Source organism: Chiroxiphia lanceolata, chromosome 1 (genome assembly GCF_009829145.1).
Source record: "Chiroxiphia lanceolata isolate bChiLan1 chromosome 1, bChiLan1.pri, whole genome shotgun sequence".
NCBI classification, from domain to species: Eukaryota; Metazoa; Chordata; class Aves; order Passeriformes; family Pipridae; genus Chiroxiphia; species Chiroxiphia lanceolata.
Genome location: NC_045637.1, coordinates 118,232,767 through 118,252,278, shown reverse-complemented (window position 1 = coordinate 118,252,278; position 19,512 = coordinate 118,232,767). Strand labels below are relative to the sequence as shown.

At 38.5% G+C, this 19,512-nt stretch overlaps 2 protein-coding genes across 4 annotated transcripts in view; one reads left to right on the top strand and one right to left on the bottom strand.

Annotated features, from left to right (window-relative positions):
• KAT2B (lysine acetyltransferase 2B) overlaps positions 1–4,723 on the top strand; it is a 40,244-nt gene extending 35,521 nt beyond the window's left edge. For both annotated transcript variants that reach the window (XM_032705405.1, XM_032705414.1), the window contains one exon: positions 2,732–4,723. In XM_032705405.1, coding sequence (XP_032561296.1) covers positions 2,732–2,925 — 194 coding nt within the window. In that variant the 3' untranslated portion in view covers positions 2,926–4,723. The remainder of the gene's footprint in view (positions 1–2,731) is intronic.
• Positions 4,724–6,353: 1,630 nt separating this feature from the next.
• On the bottom strand, positions 6,354–11,506 carry SGO1 (shugoshin 1). Of its 2 annotated transcripts, none has more exons than XM_032705386.1 (9): positions 11,403–11,506; positions 10,913–11,055; positions 10,633–10,829; positions 10,148–10,252; positions 9,614–9,681; positions 9,315–9,454; positions 7,850–8,740; positions 7,175–7,346; positions 6,354–6,915 (listed from the first exon to the last, which is right to left on the bottom strand). In XM_032705386.1, the coding sequence occupies exons 2-9, from the start codon at positions 11,046–11,048 to the stop codon at positions 6,837–6,839; spliced, it is 1,788 nt and encodes a 595-aa protein (XP_032561277.1). In that variant the 5' UTR covers positions 11,049–11,055; positions 11,403–11,506; the 3' UTR covers positions 6,354–6,836. The 2 variants fall into 2 exon arrangements, with proteins under 2 accessions (XP_032561277.1, XP_032561284.1); XM_032705393.1 differs by having other exon boundaries at positions 9,315–9,451.
• Positions 11,507–19,512: the final 8,006 nt, after the last annotated feature.

The window sequence follows — 19,512 nt, the reverse complement described above, 5'->3', positions numbered from 1 at the left end:
GGTCATTGCAGATCCTACTGGTGTGTTAAATAATCTCTCAAGGCAAACTTTCAGGAACACCTGAGCATTTGTGTTGCTTTGAAATACAGACTTAAGCTTTGTAAATCACATGGAAAACAAACCTTTCCAAAAGTATCAGGGTTTTCTAATTAGGTCTTAACAGTTTGCTCCAATTTAAGTTTAGGAAAATGCTTCATGTGAGCTGATTGCAAGCTAACTTTTATCTTTGTGGTTTAGATCTGCCATAATTGTCTGAGGTGGTTTATTTATTTATTTATTTTCATGTATAAGTCATGCACCTGTTGTTTATGTAGGATTACTTGCAAAGGGAAGTACACAACTACTAATAATGTTTTTCTTTTGACTGCTTTTCTTATGACCCAGCTTTTTATTACAGGTTTCAATGATAATTCAGTAATGCTCTAAACAGATGCTTGTTTTGATTTGTACTGATGTAGTTTTAAAAATTATTCCTGCTAGTCCTTCCTTATTTATGCAATACTTGCCTCTATCTTTCTAATTACAGTTTCTGAACCTTTTAATATTGTTAGAGAATGAAATACAGGTTCATGGCAGGCTACTAGCAATGCATTTCTCAGAGAACGGAAGTATTTGTTTATATTGTTTTGCATAGGCTCCAAGCCCATGTATATCAGTTTAGTTTAGTGATTTTTTTAATGTTCAATTTATTATTTCCAAATAGCAGATGGACATATACTTTATAAACCAGTAGCTGGCTTCCTGTGTCCCTGACACAAATGTATTTTATAGCAATGAATGTTGACGCCCTCCTGTGGCAGAGTGTTCTGCATCTGCTTTTCTGAGCAGAGGCTGGGTCTAGGTGGCTGTTTAATCTGAACAGTGGTTACAGCCAGCCTGAGCTGGTGAACCCAAAGTAGGAATGTTGTCTGTGCTTTCCTTGTTCAGATTCATTAAACTGGGGGGTGGGAAGCAGCTCTCCTTTGAGAGGACTAAGCTGAGGTCTTTGGTTTAGTTTTGCTTTGTTTTTTCAGCTGAGGAACCCAGTATGACTAAGCTATGTCTTGATTCATGATCAGCTTCAGATTTCTTTCTGCTCTCCCTGCCAGCCTGCTGATACTGTAGAAAGTTGCTCAGACAAGATATAACAATTGCCTTTATGTTTGCATACAGACTAAATTGTACAGTATTTGAGAGGTATGGCTGTAGAGTTTTTGGCTACCTCCTAAGGTCAGTTCTCTTGTGTAAATGCTTTTCTACCTCAGTTTTAAGTGCTCTTCAGGTGCTTTTTCAAACAGTACTTTGGGGTTTTCTTCCTTTTAATCTCCATACAAAAGTTGTGTGGCTGAGTGACAGATGGAACCAAACTTCCAGTGTAGTCAGAGGAGAACAACTTAATTAACTCACCAGCTAGGCAACGTTTGCTTTAGGGTAAGCTGAACAGCCTTCTCAGCTGGGTACTATAATTAGACTATGGATATCCAGTTTAGATATAGGCACCTGAATTTCAGACTTTATGAGAGCTGAATGAGCCTTTACTTTTACAAAATATTGTGCAAAACTATTGAATGGCAAGTTGTGTATCATTGGAAAAGGTATTTGAGAGCATCCATCAAACTTTTCTTAAATAATCCCATCTTGTCAGTTTGATGGGTTTTCCTCTTTTTTAACAAATTCAAATCTCCCTTAAAACCAATCCAAAAACTACCAGCAAACCCTCCAAAAGTATACCAACACCACCACCCCCCCATATTTTTAAATCTGATGTTAAAAAGTTTGATTACTTTGCATTGGAGGTCTTTGGTCTCTGCTGTCCTTGCAATACTCCTTGACCCATTTCAGCTGCTTCTGTTACAGTTTCAAAAAGGTGCTGCTGAAGCCTGGCTCAAGCGTTGCTAAAAAAATAGTTGTTAGAGCACCTGAGGTGAGAAAAGCCACAGCATCCAGCACACCTCCCACTACTTCTATTCCTGTACTCACTCCTAGAACACTTGTAATATAGACAAAATTTTTAAATGCCTGATGAGAATGACTGGTAAAGCAACTGTCTGGAGAACACTGAGATGATTTACATATTTTATGGATGACTGATTTTCGTATAAAGGAGAACACTTAAAGAATGTTCTGTAAGTAAATGTTTTGCATGATGCTCTGAAAGCAGGAGAGATTTGTTCTCACATGACTCTTGAAAAGAAAACATAACTATAAACTCTTAAGAGGTAATAAAAATATATGTAGAGTGTAGAACAAATTTAATCTTTTTTTTTTCAAAGCTGCAAGTACTGCTTGTAGTATAGACCAATGTCTCTTCTCTGCTGTGTTCACACAGCAGTGAGGATTTTAGGTTAACATATGTGTTTTGTGATGTTTGAATTCTTTGCCTATACTCCTAAGGCCTCCTCCAGCAGAGCTGAGAACAGTTTGCCTCACAGAGCAGTTAGAAGAGCATTAGGGACACCTAGTACCCACGGAAAACTCAGAGATCTGAGCACAGAAAAGAAATTATGCTTTAATGTTTTAAAGAAATAAAAATAAACTCTACATAAATTCATCATTACAGTGAAATATTGCTTAGTTCCAGCAGCTCAGCTGCTTTTGAGGCTAAAAAATGGACCATGCCTTAGATGAAGGCAATTTCCATTCCAAATCCTAGCTTTGCCAGTTCATGTTAAATGGCAAATCAGTCTAAAGGGATATTGCATACAAAAACTATTTGAATCAAATGCTGTTAATCTGTTTTTCTTCTGTACAGATCTCAAAACAATGAGTGAGCGACTCAAGAACAGGTACTACGTGTCTAAGAAATTATTCATGGCAGACTTGCAGCGAGTCTTTACAAACTGCAGAGAGTACAACCCCCCCGAGAGTGAATACTACAAATGTGCCAATATACTGGAGAAATTCTTCTACACAAAAATTAAAGAAGCTGGATTAATTGACAAATGACACTGTCTTTTTTACAACCAAATAGCGTGCCTACATTATGGGCAGGGGAAGCCGTTCTATATATGAGTTGTGGGACTTTCAAGAAACTTCTGTTTAATACTTAGCACTTTTAAAAACCCTTTTAGTTTTGAAGACATGTATTATACTGAAGTTACAGAAATTATTTTATTAAAATGCTTTATAATGTATTTAATTACAGACAATTTCTTTTGTGTGCCGATTACCGTATGTTCCTAATACGTTTATCAGCTACAGCCTCAGAAACCCCACAAACATGGGGGAAGTTGCACATATTTGGGAAGATGAAGAAAATTCCCAGACAACAGATGTTATAGCTTACCTAATGCAGTACCTATTTGATATAGTTTTATTATTTTTTTTCCAGTAAAAAAGAAAATTGTAAGGGAAAACAACAGTTGGGGGGGGTTCTGAAACACTTGTTTCTTTGTAGAATCTTTTTATAAGATATTATTTTTTAAAAGAAACAGCTGGTTGAAAAGCTGTGAGAGAACAGTCAGTTCTGAGAAAAGACTGCCTGTAAACTTTGATAGATGCAAGTTTTTCTATTAGTTTTCAGTTTTGATAAATATTTTACCTGCAAATTGTAATCTCATAACCACTCTTTTAAAAAACAACCAAATCTGGCTAGGTGTTTAATGTCATAGTGACTTGGCTTATGCAGGACATAAGTACCCAAAATAACTTTAAAGACTACTTCTCATCTACTAGACAATTTCATTTGGTTTAGTAGAGTTAAGGTTTTGATGCACTTCGTGATCCACCCTACTTACTACTCTTCACTGTTAAATTCTTTAGATTATTCAGCAGAGATAAGACTATTGTACACAAAAGAAGTCAACATAGGACAGCTTTGAGCTTAGATACTTGGCTCCATGATAAACTGGATTTTCTACCAAGCTTTATTGTAAATGCTTATTAACTGTAATTATTTAGACCCAGGAACATATTAACATTTTACAACTCATGTTAGTATCTTCAAGTAGAGCACACATATATATATATTATATATGTGTATATATACGTATTTTGCTGCTTACACTACATTAAAGGGGTACACCTAACTCCTTAATGGAGATCAGTACAGGCCAAAAACCTGTCCCTTATGTTTTCTAATTGGAGTTTGTAACTGTAAATTATAATTGCTTTTGTGAAAAACAGATTTAACTTCCATTCTTGATGTTTTGTATTTACAGATGTTACACTGGTAAAATTCAATAGCTATAAGACTGAAAAAAAACCAGTCCTGTACTGTGTCAAAGAGTCATTTCCTGCAAAATGCCTGTGCAGTGTTAGATCACAAGTCAATTCAGCAAGTAGTTGTCAGGAACTACCTGGTAGTAGCAAATGTGGTACCCAAGGTATTTGAAATGTTAACGCTGGACTTGCCCTCCTCTTTTGTATGAGATTAGTCTGACCTACATTGAGATCTATAACAAAGGTACAGTGAGTACTTTTTTTTAATAGCCAGAACAGGATGCTATAAACCTGTTTTGTAGATTGGGCCTACAGATGCACATGTTAAGCTTGGTATCCTGTGAATTTTTTTTTTATTTTCAGAGTAGATTTTCTTATTGTCTTTCAATCAGATTGTCTCTTCTATATTGAAACATGTGTTTTCTAATTTAAGAATTAATATTTTCTTAGATACTGTGCAATAAAGTTATGGTAGAATATGTGGTTTTGCAAATGCTTTAACAGCTGATGAACTTTACATTTGTCAAATTAATATATTGTACTGGTACAGAATAGTTTTAAATTATATATGTACAAAACCCTACTTATTTTGGTCTCTTTTTTTCATTAATGAGTACTTGTGGTACAAATGTACACAGTGAAGCAATCTCACAAAGGAGCACAATGGATCTACAAGAGTGCTGTCAGGATAAGCTGAGCCGTGACCAGTCCAAGTACCATTCCCAGCTCCACATTGAGATACAGTGCTGTTATTCCCATCTCCTCAACACTTCCAACACTTCCTTGACTTAGCTGTTCCCAAGTTTTGATTTTTTCACCTCAATGCATGCTTATACTATTTGCTTATATTTGCCTATGAGACCCCTTTACTCACAAGACACAATATATGTAGCAGTCCATGTTGAGCTTGTACTGTCACCATGATGTTACTGAGATAGTCACTTACTTTGCATGCCATAAATAAACCTTGCACCTGTCTGATACCTGACAGGTTATTAGAGAGTAGGAAGAAGTTTTTTGGTTTCCCATCCACTCAAACTTTGGTCCTGTGTCACATCATGTAAAAGTGCACTATTCAGAGGGTGGTCAAAAGAGACTCATTTGTTTTCCTGAACACTTCTAGAGATAGCAATAGAGATTAGGTAATCTGGACTGATTCCTTCCCTACACAGTTTCATCACTTCACTTCTTCAAATGCACTCAATCCAGTTAAAAAAACACAAACACAAAAAACCCAGACCCAGTACACCTGCCTTGGGCTGCTCTGCAATCATGCTGTTCTTTTACTGCCCCTGATAAACAGCTGTTAGAGATTGTTTGCTGAAAGAGCACCTGAAGTTCAATCATTCTACTGAAGTTCCTCTAGTACTAGAACTGAAGATGGTAATGCCCAGGGCTAGAATTTTAGGATACAAAGGTAAAGTTTCAGTACAAACATCCAAAGGCTGTGTTCTGAACAACTTTCAAACACTCAGTAGCTGCAGCTAGTATTACTACTGTTGAGAGAAACATGTAAGTTACAAGTAAAATAATAATTAACACTATTCATTTTTATTACAGAAAGGGAGAGATCTTGCACCTGTTTAGGTGGGACAGGTGAGACAGACACTTGCAAAGCAAATGAAGAGCCTGTATTTTTGTACTTTCCCATTATTTATTTGGAATGTAGCTTTCATTGGGTTATTCATGTATCAGTTAATACTTAAGTGTTTCTCAAGCAAAGAAAAAGCAGTTTCTGTGCTGGACAGTTGATAACAGTGTTCTCACATGCCGCCTGTTGTGGCACCAAATAGCACCAGCTCAGATGGGGCAGCTCTTCTTCTGCAAAAGGCACTTGGCAAAGCAGGGACAAAATTATTATAAATTAATAAATTATTATGATAGTCCCAGAACAGCTGAGACTAATAGTTTGCTTTACATTCCACCAAAGCAGAGCCCTCTTCACCAACCTCCGTGGAGAAATTTGCTTTGTTTCTGTCTGGTTAAGTTGATTCCAGCTTGCACTCAGAGCAGGATCAACCAAGCCTAAGTTGCTGCTTTTGAAAGTTGCAGCTACAGAATCAAACTACAATTGCAGTCATGCTTCTAAACAGTGCTTATGCCACCATGTGAGATGGGGACAGAGTACATAAGCCTCTAACACCCGTTGCTGACATTACTGCCCTTGGAGCACATAAGGAAACTGCAAAAAAAACCACCAACCCCCTCCGAGCTGCTTCCAAACACTAAGACATTTATTATAAAGATTCAGTATGAAACTCAACCACTACATAAACAACATCTGTACAAAAACTGTTATTGAAAAGACTCCCTACACAAAACATCTCAAGTGCCTAAAGTTCAGCCTTATTGACTACAAGTCATAACATGACATTCAGCATCTTATCCATCAGATTTCTCATACACTCCCAGATCCAGTCAAAAAGAGCTTGAATGTAATAATTTCAGTTATAAAGTAATTTATCTGTATCATTAAAAACAAGTCACTAGATTAAATTTATACCTCCTTAATCTGATACCCTTAATATTAGATACACAAATATTCACATACTTATGTAAGGTATTGTGCAACAGCAATTTGGATGAAAGATTTCCTTTCCTCATGGCATGAGCATGGTTTTGCTGAAAATCTCAAATGACAGGTAACCAATTTCTCATTGTCTTTTTTCAGAGGTTCATTCTTAGGAGAACATCATTTAGCATTTTTTCTTCGTCTTGAAAATTGGAGACGTCAGGAACTGTGTATCTGTAAATGGATCTCCTCTCCTGAGCTTCCTGCTTAGGAAAAAGAAAAAAAAAAAAAAAGAAAAAAAAAGGCAAAAACTGAGTTCTGCTCCCTACATCACTTAAAACAATAACTTTTAGCTATTAAGTTCCCTTTCACATGAACTAGGCTGTATTATTAACTCCAGATCTCTTTGAATAAGCTCTTTTGTTAAAGGACTTATTTTCAAGATTTAAATAAGCCTCTCAAATCCTCCAGTGGATGGAATATCATGAACTTTATTTTAAATTGGAAAGTAAAGATACCTACCCTGTAATACTTGGTTCTTTATAGCTCACAGTAACAGTACAGCTTCGCTTGCGTTTTGGAGACCGTGGTCCTTCTCCTTCTGGGACGGGTGCTGCACCCCCAGTGCTGGGGAGCAATGCAGTGGTATTGGTAACATCACAGAGATGCCCACGAGGTGGCTCAGAAGGCTGCCCTGTGAAGAAATTAGGCACACTTCAGATCATTCACACAAGTCAGCTTAAAAGAAAATGTCAGTGAACATACAAGATCTGAACTAACTCTCAGCTGTCACTATCATCTCCATTTTTGCACTTTAAAATACCTAAGAGGATAAACACATGTTCAGGATTTTAATTTGTAAAAGTAAATAACACTGAGCAGGGCCAGGCAAAGTGTAATTTATTATTCCACTTCTCTCTCAATTTATATCTTGCTCACTTTTTCCAGCTTTAATGTATCATTAACATAGCTATAGCAAAATATTAATTTGCTGGCCAATTTCTTAAAAACATATCTTTAATTCTAATATCTGCCAAGTGAAAATAAAAGGCAGACAGAACAAATCTAACCATACTTATAACATTATTCTGTTTGTTGTTATTGAATAAAACCCCTAAAATATAAAAGCCTTAACCGCTTAAACAATGTTATCTTCCAAGGAAACAAAGCCAATTCCAGAACACTTTCTGCACTTACTAATAGACTTGTCACTTGATTTGTTGTTTTCAGTCTCTTCTTCATGACAGAATTTCTGCTCACGCTGTGCCAAACACCTTTTAGACCTTGGCCTTGGATGGATTGGCGATGTAGCATTACTGTCTGCTGAACTTCGCCTTTTCTTTGATTTACTCTTGTAAGGCTCGTAGAGACTGTCGTCTGAATCATCTTCAGCATCGCTCGACTCGATGGAATCTGTTTCAACTGAGTCTTCTGTGTCATCCACAGCACTATCTCTGTCATTCACCTTGTTCTGTCGAAAAGGTGTAACATGGACACTCTCTTCCAAATGAAAGTCATAAGCATCACTGATGCCACCCAAGAAATTCAGCTTTTTTTTGGAAGCCTCTTTATCCTGTTTTCCTGGTCCTTGTTGGGAAGTATTTTTAGGCTGTTTCAGTACTCTCTTCTGGCGCTTCTCTTTCCTTCCTTGAGAGTTTTCTCTGCTTTTACACTCAAGTTGTTTAAGATTAGAATTATGTTTTAAGTTGAACTGTGCAGTTTCAGAATTTCTCGGCCTCAAAACCTGCTCTGAATCTACCTTGCTTTCATTCAAGTGAGAAATACCTGCATTTACATTGTCTGTAGCACACTCCTCTAGATGTTCGGCATTTACATTTTCTGTAGCACACTCCTCTAGACTTTCCTCAAGCCTAATTTCTTTCTCTTCAGAAAGTTCTTCTATTGAATCAGGTGCTTCTGAGTGGTCCAAGACACCAGTGCAAATTCCATTGAGGTTTCTCATCTTTGAAAAGCAACGTCTGGTGGACACATTTTTTGGTAACACACTACCAAATCCAGCCTTTCCATTTGAAGAAATGTTTTGCAGTTCTGATTCTATGTTGTCCAGACGACTATCAAAAGTCCATCCTTATAATCAAAGAGAAAATGTCATATTAAAGTTAACAGTAACATCATGTTAAGGTTTTGTGCAAGAAATTCCAAAACTGTCAAAAATTCAGACTAGTCTTTGGGTTTTCTCCACAGATTTGTATACACTAGGATTTGGAAATCGAGTTTAATACAGCTTCCATGCAGAAAGCAATTAGGCATGCGGCATTAGTATTTTCCTCTAAACTGTTGCTTTTGGAAAGGTTATCTACAGGTCATTTTTTCCCCTGAGTGATTTGCTTTGTTAACAAATTCTTATTGCTTTCATAAATGCTAATGCATGTCTAACAGTGATTTTATTTGGTTGAACTGTTTGGTAGTTAATGAAACTGGATTGCAGGTATAGGGAAGAAAAAAAAGTTTCTCCTGATTTTGCTGGGCATCTTCATTCAAACATTTTACCAGTTGCAAGCATTAATATCTCCCCCTTATGACAGTAAGTAGAAAGTAACCTATCAGTTCCTTCAAAAGCAGCAGTTACATTTTAAACTTGTACTCACACTTTTTTTCCTAATTCAGAACAGAGCAGTGTTTGATACTTTGATTCAGTTACCTTTGTTTGGAATTATTTTGGTTAAGGAAATGTCACTGTCAGATTCCACACAGGTCTTTGACCAAGACTTTCTATCACTACTGTCTTCTGTCCTACTTGGAAGCACTGGATCATCTCCATAAGCACACTGCAGAGGTCTTCTAGAGAAAATACCAAACACAGTATTTACTGAACAGCAATATATTTTATGACAAGGAACAATTTAATTACATAGGGTTTCTTCCCTTTTTCCAGTCAGAAAATTAAACTTACTGTAACAGTTTTCAAACATAAACATAGCATTGATAAAATACACTTACGTTGAACCTATTGGTCCTGTGACACTGTAGCAACTGTTTCCAGGACCTGAAGAAAGCACTCTTTGATTCTGTCAACAAAATAAATATTACTGTGACTAAATAACTAAAACAAGCTTGCACCATCTACAAATTTTAGACAACAGCCAAGTTACCCAGTGAAGGACCAAAGAGGCCCTTGGATCTTTTTCTTTCTGGGTGGTTAACACCAAGTGCTGTGGGATCTCCCCTACTGAGCTTCTGCATGTCAGCACACACATCACAAGCCCAATCCTACAAAGAGCGGACAGGGAAAAGAACTGTGCACAAAACCCCAGAAAATCAGAGTGCCCCAACCACCTTCTATCAGAGCCTCAGTTCCACTCACAGTGTAGTGACACACCCCCAAGGTGTGCACCCTGCGGCATACTGGGAACTGTAGGACTAGTCCATCCTCTAAACTAAGGCTTGAATCTCAAAACTGTGTGCATCTATGGTGGAACGAGTGAGGGGAATAATGAACAGAAGTCCTGCTCCTCAAGAGGAAAAGATACTTACCATGTCTATGGAACACAAATTCTTTGCTGGGCCAAGGAGATCAATTGAGTCCAGTAAATTCTGAGAGACTTTGGAAATTATCTCATTCAAGGCTGACAGTTGATTCTAATGGACAAAAGAAGGACAGTAATTGTTACTGTCATACTCTAGTATCAACTACAAACTTCGTATTGGCATTACAAGATAACTAAAAGAAGAAACCTTTTGTCAGGTGCCTTCACATGTGATAAAAACCCCATAAATTTCACAGAAGATAGATTTTAAGTGAATAAGAAAGAGTAGCAACAACAAAAAAATAGTTAATTACCAGGTGCCATGGTGTCCAAACCACCACACTAGGTTAGGTGAAAACACTAAAAAAACTTGGTGCATATACTAAGCTAATTTTTTACAAAACATTTAAGACTGTAAACATATCTGTCAGTGGATTGGTTCAGATTCTGATACTTAGCTTCACCAACTCATAAAGTTATTATTAAAAATACCTCCACAAGTCCCTGTTCTTGCTGGAACCTATGATTTCTTTGCAAGTCAAACATCTGAGCCTTCAAATTGTGATAATCTTTCCTTAACTGAAGAATGGTAGCTTCGGCTTCCCTCAGTTTGAGCTTTTCTTCTTGCAAAGACAGAGCTAGATCTCTGTTGTTTGCTTGAATGATCTTCATTTTGCAGGAGCTGTTGGCTGCAACAGAATAGTGAGCGTTTTAACTGGCTTGTAAAAGAAAACAAATACATTACAAATATTAAGATATTTAAGCATCTTACTTGCTCTTTTGGCCTTTACGGTGGAGAACTGGATAGTTTTGCCCAGCCTTGCCCATTTCTGATTTCTTTTCTCTCTCATACGCTGTTTTATGCCTCTCAGACTGTCCTTGAAGGACTTCCTCGAGTATTCTGTCATCTTCTACCTTTAAAAACAGAAAGGGTGAAGAACCCATGAAGAACCCAGCGCAAAAAGAAAAAAGACGGAGACACACGAGTAAAGCTTGCGGCAGTTTTAAGCGGACGTACACACACACACAGAGCAGAGACACGGAACTACAGAAAGACCCGCAGCTGGGCCCATTTTCACCACAATTTCTGCAGCGCGGCCGCTGCATTGTCTGACCTGCAAAACACTGTGCCCGGGACCAGGGCCGCGCCGAGGGCTTTTAAACACCGGCATCGCGGGGCATCCCGGGCCATGGGAGTTTCTCCCAGCCCCCCGCTCCCCTTAACCCCGCAGACAGAGCGTCCCCACTACCCCGAGCCGTACCTGCTCGGGGAGGCGGGGGCGCCGCCGGGAACCGACTACCGACTGGCCGCGGCCGCCTGAGCCCCCGGCGGAGGCGGCAAAGCCCGCAGAAGGACCGGCGGCTGTGCCCGGATCTCTGTGGCCCCGCAGGCGGGCGGCTCGGCCCGGGGGCTCCGCAGCGGCACCTCCAGCCCCGCGCGCCCGGACACCCCCACGCGCCGTTCAAACCCCGCCGCCGCCGCCTCCCATTGGCGCGTCCCGAGTGCCGCGTCACAGCGCGCGCGCCGCGCGTACACGGCCCCGCCCGTGCCCGGCGGAGCCTGGTGAACGGCCGCGCGACTGGGCACACGGGCGTGGCAAAAGCGGCTGATGACTTCCCCTGAACTCAGCGCTGGTGGGGCCACACCTGCAGTAATGTGTCCAGTTCTGGGCCCCTCAGTTCAGGAAGGACATTGAGGTGCTGGAGCAGGTCCAGAGGAGGGCAACTAGGCTGGTGATGGGACTGGAGCACAAGTCCTATGAGGAGAGGCTGAGGGAGCTGGGGCTGTTCAGCCTGGAGAAGAGGAGGCTCAGGGGAGACCCTATCACTCTCTACAACTCCCTGAAAGGAGGTTGTAGCCAGGTGGAGGTTGGTCTCTTTTCCCAGGCAACTATCAGCAAGACAAGAGGGCATGGTCTCAAGTTGTGCCAGGGAAGGTTTAGGTTAGATATTAGAAAGAATTTCTTTACAAAGAGGGTGGTCAGACGTTGGAAGGGGCTGCCCAGGGAAGTGGTGGACTCTCCGTCCCTGGAGATTTTTAAAAAGAGACTGGATGTGGTACTTAGTGCCATGGTCTAGTAACCGCAGTGGTTGTGGATCTAGGGTTGGACTTGATGATCTGGAAGGTCCTTTCCAACCCAGCTGATTCTATGATTCTGTGACTCTATGATTATTGAACAGCAAGACCAGGGCATAAAAATTGTTAATCTTGGATATTTTATTTCTAGCAGTTGATTGTTGTTGCAGCAGTAGCAGGATGAGCCTTTCTCACTCTTACTGGAGCGTGCTTCTTGTGAAGTGCTCCTGAATCCTGCTGTTGCAGGTTGAAGTGGAAATACTGTAAAAGCCGCAGGGTTAAACATGCTTTCGAGCTCTTAGTGGGTGAAAAAACCTGTTCCAAAATCCCATGGATGAGGGTAGCTGATGCTCTGTGAGGGTGCTCTCTGAGGCGGTGAAGCATAGGACCAGCGTGGCTGAGCTCAGCCCGGCGCTGAGGGAAGGTGGATCTTCCATGTGCTCATGTCTCTCCCCACTGAGCATGGAGTGCTGAACCTTGGTTAAACACTACTTTATGATGGGAGGAAAAAAAAATCAGCTACACGATACCTTATTAACAATAAAATAAATGGTATTCTCAATCCTGATAAATCAGCATTTCATATCTGCTACGCTTCTTCCTCACAGCTACTCCTGACTTCTTCATTTTATTTGGTACAGCTTGGATGTGGTGTGGCAAGCTGATTTCAAACTTGGGAAATTCTCATGGATTGTGACAGAAACTATAGTCTATGATGTCCTTTCCCACTCCTTGGAAGATTATGTAACTTTTGTTTCTCAGAATAGCTGGCCTGTAAAATCTGTGCAGTTTTTGCAGTAGTGTAAATAAATGTCATTGAACTTGCTCTCTTACTCCATCAGTAGACATTGTTAGTTGTGGTTTCGTTCCTGTCAGCAAATAAGTTGTCCTGCAAACACAGTTCTTGAGGCAGTGTGACAATCCCCTTTTGAGACGCAAGATCATGTAAAAGAGGAAATTAGTATTTTCTTTAGGATTCAGCATGAAAAGTTATTTAGTAGTGTCACACAAAACCAGAGCAACGCACAATTTCAGTTTCTCATTACATATTTTTGCTTCTTTCTGTCTGTTTGCTTAGTCTTACAAACACCTCCCAACCCCTCCTTCCAGCCCCCAAACAACTATCCCAAAAAAAAAAAAAAAAGCCCACATACCTGGGAAAAAAGAAAATAATAATAAAAAAAATTCACATACCCTCTCAAAATACTGTTTTAAAGGCAATAATTGGGCACACTCCTCCACTCAGCAGCAGCTAACAGCATCACCTGGACCCTTGCAATCAACAAGATTGTATGAAACAATCTTGTTGAACTCCTTTTCTGATGGCTTGTGGGGTTGTTTTTTATCAGATTTTTTTTTTTTCTCAGGCCTAAACAATAAGATATTATCATAGTCAAAGCAACCTTCAAGCCTGGCACCTTGGACAAGCTCCAAAGACAGTACAGTGCTGTGAAGGAGGTGAAGATGAGGAAGAAAGGGGTCTTAGGATCTCTGACTCAATTCTGGGGAGGCGGCTAGAGGGGCAGATTTGGGGAGGATCTGGTGGGTGGATAGTTCTGGGATTGGATGGTTAATACTATAAAATTGTAGAACCACTGGACATAGTGCATGCACCTTTTGTACTCCTTGTGCCAGAAGGCCTTCATTAAAGACCTGCTCTCTATCTTATCCATACTAAATTTGCCTGGAGGTTTTTTTTCCCCAGATCTTTAGGCAACAAAATGAACCATATTTTGATTAAAAAGTAATACTTTCCTTATTGCTAAGTACTACTCTTAATTACTTTTTTTTTGTTATCCTGAGTATATCTGTATCAAGATAAGAAATCCTCTCTTTACCTTTTTTCTTTCTATTGCTTCCATCAATTTTCTTATGCCTCTTTCAGAAACACTTTGGGATGTTTCTGCAGATTATCTTTGTGTTTTTAATGTTGAATTTCTATATCCACCTTTTCACTGTTACCAAGGTGTGCTCATTTCTGCATTATTCTTATCTCAAGACAGTTGTGTTTCTATTAGATTATTTGTGGGTTACATCCTCCATATAATTTTATTTATTTATAGTGTAGGATTCCAAGTAGTGAATTTTTCTAGCTTGACTGACTCTTTGCTGTAAGCAATTTCACATCTTCCTCTATAAAAATTGATGCTGTCATTGATGCCAGAGTTGCTCTGGATTATTAGTTTATTTCTAGCGGGTGTACTCACGTGGCAAAACAGCTGCTACTGTGACTGGAGTTGGAGTATGAAAAGATTTCCTCTCATCTGAGATTTACTGACTTGCATTACAAGGGAAGAGTTTCTTCATGTAATTACAGCAAATTACAGGAATCAGAGCTGTGATTCTGGGAGCATTCCAGATACTTCTCATCAGAGTTCACATCTGAGTGTGGTGTTACATGCTGATGTCCAACACGTTCTTACTTAATGGTCTATGTAAAGGACTCAAAGTTAGAAAGCTGTTGTTTTTCCTGACTAAGCAAGCAATCAGATATGAAATATCCTATGCAATATCAATTAGTTACTTGTATTGCTACCAACATAAAAGTCTTCAAATAAATCGAATTTTAACTATTTTAGTGGATGGTTGTGAGAGGTATTGATGATCCAGTCCTTGCTGAATAATATTTTTAAAACTTCTACAGGCTTCGATAACAGGATAAAATGTATGGCTCTATAAGAACATAATGTTTAGATTTGCTCTATCTATTTTTCCCTCATTTTTGGTAATCACCATTAAGGGAGAGAAGAGCAACCATGATATTGTGACAGATGACAAGCTTTTGTCAGTGCGGGCAGCTGGATAACATCCAGATACCCAACATAAATATCTCACTCTTCAGCTGCTCCACGTCCAGCCCCACATCAGGCAACCACAGTGATGATGTTTGTCTGTTGACCATCACAGTAGCTCAGTTAGGGTACTATATATGACTCATATTTTACTACCTCTACCAAAAATGATGCAGAAGTGGAAACTACAATGTATGAAATGCAGTGCATACTGTGATGACAAACTAAAAAGTATATACAATATACTATTTTGTGTAATACCAAATTAATGAATGCTGCAAAGTATTCTCTGTTAGAGGGCATCCTTAGAAGTGGCTCTTAAACACTACCAGTATTTCCTTCCTTTAGCTAAAGAGAGAGAGACTGGTTAGTGACACACAGGACTGTTTTGCCTTCCATTACCTTTGGGGTTTGGAAAGATCATTTATGGCTTGCTGAGTCGGCTCTGTTTCTCATTTCTTGTGACTTGTACGCTGATGCTGCCTTGCAGTGCTTTTCTCCTTGACCATCAGATGGCTCGTTTCTGAACTGCCCTCAAACTATTCAGTTCTAATCAATTTTGAGTAGGATGTTTGTAGCTATCATCATCTTGGAAATGTCATGTCAGGAGTCTAAGACTATTTGATATGTGAGAGCCGTGGCGATCGCAAGATGCTGATGCACTCATTTCATCTCTGAAAACAGAAAAGCAGCAAACTTTTTTAATAAGCTTGCACAGATGTATCTGAGCAAAAAGGTCTTGTACTAACTTGACCAAGTTTGGCTGAAAATCCTGTAGAAATAATGAGCTGAAAAGATTTTGACAACCAGACAATTGATACATGTCCTTTATCAAGATTAAAAAGAAGCATGAGCGTTGCTTGGGTGTCATTATTTTTTATGTATATCCCTATGTGCTATTTCTTTCACGTTTCAGAAAGATTTATCAAATTAGAACCATAAGCTGCCAAAGTTCAGACCACTTTTTTTTTGAATATGTTATTAGTATTATATTCTCTATTCTGTTATCCATAACCACTTTCTAATTACAATTTCAATATTTTTCTTTCTCAAAAATAGTGTTATTCTACTTACAGTAAAACCACAGATGTAAGAGGAAAAGAAGCCTGAAGCATAAGATGTGTTTCATTAAGGTAAAACTAATAAACTATAAATCATCATGCCTCCATTAGTGTCAGTGTCTTTTTGATGTACATATATATGCTAAATAGTTCTAAATTTATGTATATACATAATTCTATATATTCTAAATAATTCTAAAATGTTTTCAATTATTAATCAGTTTAATGTAAAGAGGTGAAAGATTAATAAGTATCTTTATCTATTCATGAGGGAGACTCCAGAGACAAAAATATATGCAATGATTATTATATGGGCGAGATACAGCCATCTTTTCCACTATAGACACTGTGATAGATAAACAGTCTGAGTTGCCACAAAATCTTTCCTTTCAGTGCCTGGGAAAATACAGAATCCCAGAAGAGTGTCTTAATCCATAGCACTATCACAACAATATAAGTACCAATGTGAGATCTTTAAATACATGGATCTAATGAACAAAGGAGGAATCACGAGTTAATAAAGTGTATATTAACATTTAACATTTTCTTAGTGTTTCCATTGAGTAGCTATTTTAATTTCATTATGCTATCTGTCAGTTGACTAGAACCCTGGCTTTCTCCAGTATGCAGAAGTTATAGAGCATGAAGTCAGAAGCAACCTCCTCCCCCTCAAATTTTCTACCCCCAAATCTCATACCAACCTCTGTCTCACATTGCTGAAATGAGGCTTATTACTGGTTCTAGGTTTCCAGGTAGTTTTAAGTAAGTAAACCTTTTTCTTTTTAAGTTTTAAAGTTTTTTTTTAACTATTGGATAGAATATTTACTGACAAAACTGAGATTCTTTTCCATCTAGTGTTTAAATATATGGCTTTCCGCTAATAATTACCATTTTTTCCTGATGAATAAATAGCTCAGTAGTAGAATATGCCACTAGTAGAATAGTGGCATAAAGAGACAAAGGCAAAAATTACCTTCATAGTGGATCTTTGATGATGATGATGATACTATCAGACATAATGGGATGAAACTCTTCATGGATACAAGAGCATATTTTAGTGCAGGTTTTTTTTTTTTCGTAATGCTACATAATCTGAGTGGTGAATATTAAGCATATGATAATAAGTGCAGAAATTCTGGATCCTGATGGAACAGAGTGCCACCATCTTCCCATTCTTATATACCTTCTCTCTATATTACTGTGATGCCAATGGAGAGAGTCTTGGTTTGTGTGGGTAAACCTGGAGTTAGAACTGATCTTTTTGCTTTTACCTTTCTCTTTAAACACAACTACTCTATATGTACACATTATGTACAAGTATTTATTTGAGATCTTATAGCATTAGGTACTGTATAACCCCTACTGACTCCTAAAGCCACTGGTAAAACACGTTGAAAGACAGAAGACTGAAGAAATTAATAGCAGCGTTTGGCATGCACATTGACTAGAGCACACTGTCGCTGGGCAAGGAGGAAAATGTCTTGACAACCATCTCTGCCTCTAGATCAGAATATTCAGTTAAGGAGGATTTTTATGAAGTGTGGAAAAGCAATTTTCTTTCCTGCTGGGGTTGTATTGCTGCAGTCAGCTCTCAGAAGTTTGGGGCATGGGTGAATGACTTTCGAAGAACTAATCGTCGTTCATAGGTAGAAGAGATAGATATAGACTGACAATTTTTCTGTCACAAGAGGTCTTGCGCAAACACTCTTTAATGACTTCAGTCCACCACAGAGAGCAATGTGGGGAAGATAGGGCATAATTTATAGCCAAGGATATACAAAGAAGCAAACATCATTACCCCATAGTGGTCCATTTGATTCTGCTCTGGGTACATTGCCCATATTAAAATAAGCAGGATTATTTTGTTACTTAAAGGTTTTGTAGGAAGTTCTGTGGGTAATACCAGGCAGAAGACAGAGGCAAAAACAGAACAATCATTTCTATGATAAAGAATTTCACTGCAATCACCATTTGGTGCTTCTGTTGATGATGTATGTACTCACACTAAGGCTGCTGTTTTTTAAGAAATGAGGGGCTTGAATGACTAGGACTCCTGAAGATCAACAGAAATGATAACTATATGGCCAAAATCACATTATAACATTTGAAGTTAAAATGACTTATAAGGTTTTGTTTCTATAGCTTGGCCTGCCACTAACATCCTGATGTTTATTTTAACAGTTGAAGCAAATATGTCACCCACGAAAGCTGTAAGTGGCATGACAGTGCTAAAGAGACGTGGAAAGACAACTGAACTGCAGCAGATGTGAACTTCAAACATGACAAGATTTTTGACTGACAAAAGCAGAACAGAGGCAGAATTCTCCAAGCTTTTTATCTTTGCACTTTTCTTAACTTGTGCTTCTCTGTGTCTTACTACCTTTTATCATTCTATTAATCCTACTTTGCAACTGTATTATGGTGTCTGGTGTTACAACTTCTCATTCCCATGATTTCATCTGGTTTTCTGTCCTTTCAGAATACTTTCTCTCAGTTTTGTTGAAGAAATCATAATAAAAAATACCAATATTGGTATTTTATATTGATATGCAGATGCAATTGGTGTGGTAAGAACTAGAGATTGTATTACGGAAGAGGAAGCACAAAAGCAGTATGCTGCAAAAGTCTGTGTTTTAATGGATGTTCCATGGTTCTTTTAGTTTATTTTGTGTGATTCAGCTGTTTAAAAATTTAAGAGCATTTGAAAAATGAGATACTGTGACCAAATTTCCTTCAATCTCAGCTGTTGAAGTCAATAGAAATAGATCATAGCATTTTTCATTATAAAATAATTGTAAAATGCTTGAATATTACTGTAAAAAAGTAATTATGCAATTATATAACAAATTTTTATGTAATCAATATGTTCCCAGATTTTTTTTTGCTGTAGTTAAGCCAATAATTTCTAAAATAAAAGGTTGGGAGGAGACCTGATAGAATCTGTGCATGTGATGTGGAGAAAATGAAACTGCAGACACGTAGCCCACTCAACATGCAATTACCTTCCTACACGTCTCCTGCCATTTTTGTGTTAGGAAGAGTAGCTGCAGACTGCCACAGAAGAGTCTCTCTTAGTTCCTGTTTTGTACGTTTAGATAAAACTTATTTCTGCTTTTCCTAGTTTCATTCCTACAGATACTGTCACACCTCTATCGGGTATACTTGCTGCTGCCCCAGTCAGCCAAGGAAATAAAAAGACACACATACATGCACACTCTCTTGGACGACTTAGGCCAGCAAAGAAATTATAGTGAATCTGGGACTCTTTCTTTTTTTTTTTGTAAAATTTGTCTAGAAACACAGATGTCCTAGAAATAGGATGAAGGTACTGCTATGCATAAAGTAGAAGCTCAAAGTGCACACTATATTTTATCTGATTGCCTGTAGGCTGAACAACCACATATTACCCAGTTGCCAACCCATTTTAATTCTGTTATTTTTA

Bases quoted from the DNA above. Each gene is read 5' to 3' on its own strand.
- SGO1 (XM_032705386.1), bottom strand. From the start codon at position 11,048: ATGACAGAATACTCGAGGAAGTCCTTCAAGGACAGTCTGAGAGGCATA. The intron at 10,253-10,632 runs GTATTTTTAATA...TTTGTCCATTAG, and splicing joins AAGAACAGGGACTTGTGGAG to AATCAACTGTCAGCCTTGAA. The intron at 8,741-9,314 runs GTAACTGAATCA...TTTGATTATAAG, and splicing joins CAAAATAATTCCAAACAAAG to GATGGACTTTTGATAGTCGT.